The following is a 10096-nucleotide window of genomic DNA, read 5'->3' as shown; positions in this document are numbered from 1 at the left end:
AAATTATAATAGACTGTATAGTCCATAAATAAAGGGACAAGCTGCGGTTGAAAACAATGCTACCTAAAACCTGAAATCTGACTTGTACATATAATCACTGTGCAGGGCTGGGTTGGTCAGTCATTCCTGGCTCACTCACAGCCATACCCTGGCAGTCCTGGACTGCTTGGTCACAGCTGGGCTTGATCCGAATGCCAGTCTTACCACAGAACGTGTTCTGAAAGTCCTGAAGCAGAAGAGATGTTTTTTACAGGATGAGAGTAATTATATCATCACTCATTGGCCTTGTTTGGTCATGGAGAACTGTACAAAAGCGTTCTCACTGATAAAGACTATAAATCCAGTCTGGTGGATGCTGCACCTGTTTGAGGGAGTCTCCGTACATCTCTCTAATGTACTTGAGAAAGGCCGTAGTCCATTGTAGCGTTGTGGCTTTGTCAGTGTCAGTGTTGCAGAACGGCACCAAAAGATTCAGCTCATCACAGCACAGCCGTATCCTTCTCCTGCCAAACAGGATACATTACAATGTGAAGTCTGTGATCAAATGTGAGGTTTTAGGAGGCTTGTCACCTAACAAATTACACATTCTACAATTTTATTTTTTTAAACCGATGAAAAGGAGTGTAATGATGAGTAGTTACAATTAAATTCGATTCAACATACTGGGTTCACAATTTGATAATTACAAAATTTTAATCATAATATGAATGAAGAAAAAATAATAAATATTCCTTTTTAAATCAGAAGTATAAGCAATAAGTATAAGCAAATTTTTCATTTCACCTGTATAAATATGTGCCAAAACAGTTTTAGTCCCCTGCAATTAAAGTTTCTAGGTTTAAAATTGTAAACAAAAATGTACAATTCACCATATCTTAAATAATAGTGACATTTAAATTGCAAATTAAACAATCTCAGACTGCTTTCAAACACTCATGGTTTAGTTAACATTTATAATCTAGGATACTGAATTTGTTGTTTTCAGAAAGAAGCTGACATCTCTGAGCATTTATGATGTCTCCTGCTGTTAGAAAAACTCATTCAATGGAACAGAGGTTTGGCCAGAGGCAAGTACAGTGGGTACAGATGAGAATATTCTTTCCGTCATGGAGAGGACAACTGCTCAGTGGAACTGGTGTTCCTTTCATGTCCATTTCTGCCTGGGCTGTGCGACTGGTTCAGTGAAACAGTGCTCAGACAGATTTTGTAGATGTTCATGTGCTGTTCAAAGGTTCAAAGAGGTTTTATTGTCATTTCAGCTATATACAAGTGCACAACAAAAACGAGACAATGTTCCTCCAGGACCGTGGTGCAACACAAAACAACAATGCAACAGACAACATGCTACACAAGTGCAAACAGTCCAATATAGTGCTAAAATGTCATTAAATAAACAATAATAAATACAGGACAGGACAAATACAAAATGTCTTAGCAGAGTGGATGCATTTTCTGGGTCTCTATAAGAGGCCCCTATTCCCATCATTTCTGTTTCCTCAGCAGTCTGGGATTGTAAATAGTAGACAGAAGTCTTTCTTGAGGCAAATATAGACTGACGTCTTCTCTCATTTTCACACATGCAACCAAGGCAAACAAACTTTAACTAAACCTGTAATTCAAAATATTTGTACATTCTCTGTTCTTACTTTAACTTGAAATGTTTATATTTTACAAACCATCTCTGTAAAATAGTTGTGTTCAAAATAATAGCAGTCCAACATGACTAACCAGATCAATCACTGTTTTTAGTAGAAATTATATTACTACATGGCAAATAACTTCCCAGGAGGTGTAGTAGAGTCATAGAAAACCATCAGACCCAAAATTCATGATATGCATGCTGAGTTTGTGTAATTGAATAATTAATTGAAACAGGCATGTTCAAAATAATAGCAGTGTGGAGTTCAATTAGTAAGGTCATTCATTCTGTGGAAAAACAGATGTCAATCAGATGGCCCTTATTTACAGATGAAGCAAACACATGTTGTACATGTATTTCTCTCTGAAAACCTGAGAAAAATGGGTCGTTCCAGACATTATTCAGAAGAACAGCGTACTTTGATTAAAAGATCGATTGGAAAGGGGAAAATGTATAAAGAAGTGCAGAAAATGCTCGGCTAAAATTATCTCTAATGCTTTAAAATGAAAAGCAAAACCAGAGAAACGTGGAAGAAAACGGAAGACTACCATTCGAATGGATCGAATAGCCAGAATAGCAAAGACTCAGCCAATGATCAGCTCCAGGGTGATCAAAGACGGTTTGAAGTTACCTGTGAGTACTGTGACAATTGTGTGAAGCTAATCTAATCGTCAAGAAGCCCCCACAAAGGCCCATTGTTTAAAAAAAAAAAAAAAAATAATTTCTGAAGAGGTTACAATTTGCCAAAAGAACACCTAGACTGGTCTAAAGAGAAATGGAGAAACATTTTGTGGACTGATGGAAAGTAAGATTGTTCTTTTTGGATCCAAGCGCCGCAGACAGTTTGTCAAGATGCCAAACATTGAATTTAAGCCACAGTACACTCTGAAGACAGTGAAGCATGGTGGTCCAGGCATCATGATATGGGGATGTTTCTCTTACTATGGTGTGGGGCCTATTTATCGCATACCGGGGATCATGGATCAGTTTGCATATATCAAAATACTTGAAGAGGTAATACTTGCCTTATGCTGAAGAGGCAATGCCCTTGAAATGAGTGTTTCAACAAGAAACCAAGCATCTTGGTTCCAGACCAACAAAATTAAAGTTATGGTGTGGCCAGCCCAATCCCCGGACCTTAATCCGATAGAAAACTTGTGAGGGGACATCAAAAATGCTTTTGCTGAGGCAAAACCAAGAAATGCAGAGGAATTGTGGAAAGTTTTCAAATCATCCTGGGCTGGAATAGATGTGCTGAAGAGGTTACAATGTTCACAGGTGCCAGAAGTTGGTTGACTCCATGCAACACAGATGTGAAGCAATTCTCAGACACAATGGTTATACAACTAAATATTAGTTTAGTGATTCACAGCAATGCTAAATCCTAAAGATTTTTCAGTTTATGCAGTAAAGGTTTGTGAAGAAAAATGCAGACACTGCTATTTTTTTTTAACAGCCCAATATTCATTATCTTCATTTTCTGTAAAGTAATTTAAAAATGTATATATTTTTCTTCATGTTTTGATTTAGAATATAATGTGCAGTGTTCCCAATGCATGGAAATAAAAAATATTATAAGTATTCTGAGCTTTACTCATGTTTGTAAACACAATGCTATTATTTTCAACACAACTGTATATTCAATGAAACATTTTAACTTTTACAAACACCAATAAATGAAATCATCGTGATCGTGTAGATACAGTTACGCATGCATATTCAGTCTGTTAACAACATCCTCATGCTGTCTGTGGTGTATATGGGGTAAAGTTTGAAATCTGGGGTCCAGAGCAGTGCTCTGACCAGCTGATAATGATGGCAATTTTGAAAACTTTGATCCATTAAACTGACACCACTAGGACAGGACTTCTACCTGCGGTCTCTCTCCTTGCTGTTGTGTCTCTCCCTGCGCTGAGTGATCTCTAGAGGAGATCCTGTTCTCCTACTAGGTTTGGACCCAGGCATCACACTCGATGATTTCCAGTCTCCGGGGCCCTGTACAATGTTGGGCACCCGAACCTGGACAGACCTGGGTCTTCGTGTCTTAGCACGCTTCACTGGAGGGGCTTCTTTCCCCATCACCTTGTCTTTTTAACCACAGCAAGGGAAATGTAAAAGAAAAAAAAACACTGTTGGAGAAGACTGCAGTAGAAAGGAGCACAGCAAAATATATAAACAATTATGTAAGGTATGGGAGAAAATTAAGATGGCAGACCAAATCTTGACATTTTAACTAAAAGATGAAAAAGATCAATTCTTTAAAATGTATCCTTTCACACACATGTATTACCACGAAGAAAGGCAAGCAACTAAGGGTTCTAAAATGACACCTACTTTCAAGGTTGATCCCCCCTTGATCACCAGCTGCGTCAGTGTGAATGATACATGAGGCTCTTAACAGAGAGTCAGCTTTCTTATCTGGTCTGTAACTGAAGGTAAAGTTCCTGGGAGCGACCATATCTGGATGTTTGCTGCCCTGCAATATCTGAGGGAAGTGACCTGAACCCTAGAATATAATGATTTTATGAATTCTATTGCAAGAAATAGAGCTCAAATTGTTATTTAAAAAATTCTACATTCACAAAATCTTGAATGACTGCAAGGTCGATACCTAGAAACAGTCCTCAAAGTGACAAAACTCTCATACATTTTCAAATTCATTTACTCTTGAGTACCTGACTTCGAGTGGGAGCCAGAGTGTTGAGGAGAGCTCCTCCACATGGATAAGCACACTCTACTGCAGCTGTCTTGTCTGGCTTTGTCCATTTTTCTGACTTTGAATGCATTGCTATGCTTCGTACATCCGTGGAATGATGAAACATTGACAAAAATCTGAGAAAAGTATTATGTAGACACACACAGCAAAGACAGAACACTTATGCTAAACATCATTTTTGCTAAACATATTTCATAAATAAATAACAAGTAGGAATGACTGATAGAACATACGTATTCAAAACTGCTGCCTGTGACTCCTGCTGTCTGCTTAGCTCAGAAGGGCTGCAGTTAAACCTCTTCTCCAAGCACACACGTGCAGCTGGATTGGATCTCCCCTCTAGAGGAGCTGCCCCTCTGTGTTCACAAGGATCCATGCCCCGCTCCCTGGCAGTCTCCACGGCACATCTCACTTTCGCCAGCACGGAATCTGGGACTTCGCTGTAGCTGGTTGGCGTCCTCTCCCCCACAGTTGCACCGCTCCCTGGATCACTGTACAGGACCATTTTAACTTCCCGAATGTCTACCGGTCCTTCATGAGCAGATGCGGAAATGGTGTACTGTACATCTACAGACATTGGACCTGAAGCACTTGGTTGACCAACAGGTGTGGTATGTGGGGGTGAGCTAGCCATGCAGTCGCTCTCACTCTTGGGGTGGTTAGTGAGGATTCCCTCAATATTAGATAGCTGGTGTATCTTGACCTCTTCTGACTCGTTTTGTTCAACAGCCTGCGCTTCCATGTGGGACTGAATAATATGTTGAAGGTGGGTGTATTCTACCTCTGTCATCTCCAAGAGGTTATACTCAGAAGTGACGACCGAGCCTTGATCACAGCCATTTTGGTTGACAAGGACACTGACCGGATCAGATACGTACTGTCCCACAGATGGTGTTACATGCAGTGCTTTGCACGCTACTGAGGTGGTCATTCTTTAAAAAGCAGAGAGAGAAAAACTGTTAGTAAACTGTCCCTCTAAATCAGGCTAGTGACGCTTCATTCGGTAGCTAGCAAAACACTAGCAAGTTAGCTAACTAACTAGATGGCTGTCAAGACATTTCTGGATTTGATTATAAGCTTAAAACGTTATATCTCCCATCATCTAACTAGTACTCTGTTTCTTAATGACAGAACATAGCTAGCTAAAAGCTATTTTGTGAAACATGCTAAAGCTAACGCTAGTTTCGAGGACATTAACGTTAGCTTACTACCTTTGTTTCCCGCTTGGAGTTGATCTTCGCGCAGGCAAGTCAGGTAGGCTAGCTAGGTTAGCTAATCCTGTCAGCTAAGATAGCTAACCAGCTAGCAGAATTTAGCCCACTAGCTATGTGTATAGATAACTGTACTGACAATACAACACACAAAAAACGATGTTTAAAAAAGGAAAAGAAAGAAAGGGGAAGAAGAGCTGCGGTTACGTTACCTGAGTAAACTGCAGGCGCTGAGTCTCGAGAAGTCTCGTATGAAGTCAAGAGTTAATGGGGAAGGATTCTAATAACGCTCGCGCTCACTGCCAAAACACCAACCGACGTTTACGACGGTTACGATACAGACTAGCGCTGCCGGATCAGACGGTTACGATACAGACCAGCGCTGCCGGATCAGACGGTTACGATACAGACCAGCGCTGCCGGATCAGACGGTTACGATACAGACTAGCGCTGCCGGATCAGACGGTTACGATACAGACCAGACGGTTACGATACAGACCAGCGCTGCCGGATCAGACGGTTACGATACAGACCAGCGCTGCCGGATCAGACGGTTACGATACAGACCAGACGGTTACGATACAGACCAGCGCTGCCGGATCAGACGGTTACGATACAGACCAGCGCTGCCGGATCAGACGGTTACGATACAGACCAGACGGTTACGATACAGACTAGCGCTGCCGGATCAGACGGTTACGATACAGACCAGCGCTGCCGGATCAGACGGTTACGATACAGACCAGCGCTGCCGGATCAGACGGTTACGATACAGACCAGACGGTTACGATACAGACTAGTGCTGCCGGATCAGACGGTTACGATACAGACCAGCGCTGCCGGATCAGACGGTTACGATACAGACCAGCGCTGCCGGATCAGACGGTTACGATACAGACCAGACGGTTACGATACAGACTAGTGCTGCCGGATCAGACGGTTACGATACAGACCAGCGCTGCCGGATCAGACGGTTAGGATACAGACCAGACGGTTAGGATACAGACCAGCGCTGCCGGATCAGACGGTTAGGATACAGACCAGCGCTGCCGGATCAGACAGTTACGATACAGACCAGCGCTGCCGGATCAGACGGTTACGATACAGACCAGACGGTTACGATACAGACCAGCGCTGCCGGATCAGACGGTTAGGATACAGACCAGACAGTTAGGATACAGACCAGCGCTGCCGGATCAGACGGTTAGGATACAGACCAGCGCTGCCGGATCAGACGGTTAGGATACAGACCAGACGGTTACGATACAGACCAGCGCTGCTGGATCAGACGGTTAGGATACAGACTAGCGCTGCTGGATCAGACGGTTACGATAAAGACCAGCGCTGCCGGATCAGACGGTTACGATACAGACCAGCGCTGCCGGATCAGACGGTTACGATAAAGACCAGCGCTGCCGGATCAGACGGTTACGATACAGACCAGCGCTGCCGGATCAGATGGTTACGATACAGATCAGACGGTTACGATACAGACCAGCGCTGCCGGATCAGAAGGTTACGATACAGACCAAGGCTGCCGGATCAGACGCTTCTAACAAGGTCACCTGAGACTGGCACAAATACTTTGGCCAACAAGACTTGTTTTGTTTCTTTAGGTAAATATAACTCGTTTAATCTAATCTAACCTTTGGGTGGGTGGGGGATAAGAAGTAAACTGTGGCTCTCCAGAGTGGGGTACCTTGCAGTTTGGGTATGGTCATCTTGGTGGAGGAAATATGTAAATATATGTAAATGTTATTGTATGTAAATATGTCCTGGTCCATGTGCTGCTCATGAATGGGTTTCCGTTTCAAACCCTAAAATAGTAAAACGGAGAACCACACATCTCCTTATTTTGAATTTTGGATTTTTATATTTTTTTCAATGCATCAAAAACAAATACATGGAATATTATAATTGGACATATTTAGATTTTTGCTCACTTTCTATTGATACATTTTCTTACTTCATGCCTAAGAGGGAGTTAGTAACAGGTTATACAGGTCATGTATACATGTCTATGGGGCACGTAAACGGTACCGTTCTGCTGCAGAAGAGAAGCTTTATGGGAACTTCACACTATGGACTTGTTAATGCTCTTTAGGGTAATACTCGAATCATCTTATTAGAGGATGACTTGACTGGGGAAAATATCAGCCAGATTTTCTGGGTATGCGGTTAAACCTTTGAATAAAAAAGGTTTTTTTAGTAATAACATTAGGTAGCTTAGCTCACCAATGTAAGAAGCTAGAATAGAATCACCAGTGTTGGTGTTAATTCATTTATCTTAAAACTAATGGTAGAAATTTATATTAGCAAAGTGTTTAATTTTATGAATGTGTATCTTGTTCAGAAAATACAGCTTTAACACCAAAAATCTGTCAGTAAGTCAGCGTGTTAGCTAATAGCGTAGATGAGGGGTATGGGTCATTATGGTAAAATAACTACTAACGTAATGTTTTTCTTCAATTATCACATTGCAGTAATCCTTTGCAACATTTGCAATGTTGTGCCAGGTTTTGGCAGGGCATAAGGTTGTATAACTTGCAATTAATGGAAATGTATATAAGAACTTTGGAGTTTTATAATTACAAATTGAAGTCCATCTATTTCTATGCATACTTTTTCCAAAAATTCTTGATCTAGGTTAAACTGCAGTTTTTGCTCTGATTGTAATAATGCTTCTGTTATCAGTGGGTTTTCCACTTTTAAAATCTAAACCTAACTTAAAACCTATTTCTAATTTAGTTTTGTTTCTCACATCTGTTCATCTTGCAGATCTTGGAGAGGGGAAGCTGATTCCCAACAGAATCATTATATTGTGGTTTACAGAATGTTCCAGTAATGCTTGACAAAGTCAGAGAAGCTGTGGACACTGAAGACTTATTTGTACTGACAGATGCACAGGGCATTGAAATCCTGGACACTGAAGGTAAAAGAGGTAAAGTTTGTCTTCCTTTGTCTTTGAATAGGAAATAAATCATTTCACTTTCTTTGACAGTTCCATTTTCTGACTTTCAGATTCAATTTCTTAAAACTTTACTTATTGATGGAGAAAGTTGCTATTACAAAAACAACTGCGTAAAATGATAACCAGTCACACAATCACTGAAATAGACTTTTGTCCTGCATTCCTGTCCTGGGAGAACATCCAGTGCTCTGTTTTCACTTCAGCAAGGAAGCAAGGAAACTAAGGTAAAGTGCACTTGGATCACTGTCCACTAAATGTAACTAACTCTAGGTGAAACATTAATGAATCTATAGTTGAATTTAAAAATGTTATGTTTTCCTGGTGACAGGTGTAACATGTTCTAAAGATGTTTCACTGCTTTTTCAGAGATCTTGGCTGACTGGAATGGTTGATTACACACCTTGGCTTGGAGTTTAACTGCATCTGCATGAAGCCCAAAAAGTATTTCATTTTATTGGCAGATTAATAACTAACTTTGAAAAGGCAGTTGGTTCCTGTGTTGTGCATCTGTCACCAAGGAAGTGCTTTAATTATACTTATTTGGATGACTATTTTTATAAGCGGGACAATTTCTTATTTGTCAATAGAAAACAAATAGTGGTAGTGATAAAGTTCCAAAATGAATATTTATTTTGCAATTAAGTAATTAACATGCAAAATCTACAAGCAATTTCCTGTTTTATATATATATATATATATATAAATAAAAGGAAATTTCAATTAGTTCACCCTGGTGGAGAATAAGAGTAACTTTGGAGGAAATTCATTAACTGCAAAACTTTTTCACTGTGCCTCAATTTGTTTTCTGTTGACATCTTATATCTAAACTATTTGACCATTTTATCAAGTCTATCATGTACATACGTGTTTAGACCATTACAGATTGTAGTCCATCTGTTTATCTGCATACATACCTCAGTGTCAGTCCAGAAACATCCAGCCAATAATGACCTGTGACCACTGCCCGGTGCCTAGAAGAGTGACTAACTGGTGCAGAAACGGATGGGCTACTGTCTGACTTTGCATCTACAAGGTGGACCAACAAGGCACAAGTGTCTAATAGAGTGGACAGTGGGGTTTGTGTGTCTAACAGAGTGGACAGTGAGTGAACACAATGTTTAAAACTCCAGCAGCACTGCTGTGCCTGATCACACACACTAGTGCAGCACTCACTAACACACCATGCCACCATGTCCATGTCAAGTACTTATCTTCAATATACGGAAAGAATCATTTCAGAATAGTTTCAAAATATATGGAGTTTAATGTTAACAGCATTAAAACATCTGGTTTACGTTAAAACCTGCAGCCCAACCCATAATTAGCCACAATTAGGTATTTAAAAAACTTGTCATTTTAATTTATATTGTTAATGCTGATTTTTTTTTGTTTGTGTTTGCTTTTAGTTACGTTGTAGAAAATGGCATTTCTTTCCTTAATTCATTATTTATATAAAATACAGAAATGTCATTGTTTTTCTATTTTAGGATTAGAAAAGGAAATCCAATTAACGAGAGGTTCACGGACTACAGGCGAGCCGAACAATTCTTGTTTCTGCT

At 40.3% G+C, this 10096-nt stretch overlaps 1 protein-coding gene across 1 annotated transcript; it reads right to left on the bottom strand.

Moving 5' to 3' along the window:
* Window positions 1–94: 94 nt before the first annotated feature.
* LOC113586894 (transcription factor-like 5 protein) lies at window positions 95–5822 on the bottom strand. The gene is made up of 7 exons (XM_027025295.2): window positions 5779–5822; window positions 4589–5287; window positions 4315–4471; window positions 3974–4124; window positions 3513–3726; window positions 362–503; window positions 95–226 (listed from the first exon to the last, which is right to left on the bottom strand). The coding sequence occupies exons 2-7, from the start codon at window positions 5284–5286 to the stop codon at window positions 95–97; spliced, it is 1494 nt and encodes a 497-aa protein (XP_026881096.2). The 5' UTR covers window position 5287; window positions 5779–5822.
* Between the last annotated feature and the right edge of the window lie 4274 nt (window positions 5823–10096).

The sequence above is a fragment of the Electrophorus electricus genome, chromosome 24 (assembly GCF_013358815.1).
Source record: "Electrophorus electricus isolate fEleEle1 chromosome 24, fEleEle1.pri, whole genome shotgun sequence".
Classification (NCBI taxonomy): Eukaryota; Metazoa; Chordata; class Actinopteri; order Gymnotiformes; family Gymnotidae; genus Electrophorus; species Electrophorus electricus.
The sequence above is the reverse complement of the archived record's forward strand: the minus strand, read 5'-3'. Positions and strand labels throughout refer to the sequence as shown.

Excerpts from the sequence above, each read along its gene's own strand:
- LOC113586894 (XM_027025295.2), bottom strand. The coding sequence starts at position 5,286 with ATGACCACCTCAGTAGCGTGCAAAGCACTGCATGTAACACCATCTGTG. Across the intron at positions 4,472-4,588 it reads CAGGCAGCAGTTTTGAATAC|ATTTTTGTCAATGTTTCATC; the intron begins GTATGTTCTATC and ends TACTTTTCTCAG. Across the intron at positions 3,727-3,973 it reads AGGGGGGATCAACCTTGAAA|ACAAGGTGATGGGGAAAGAA; the intron begins GTAGGTGTCATT and ends GTGGTTAAAAAG.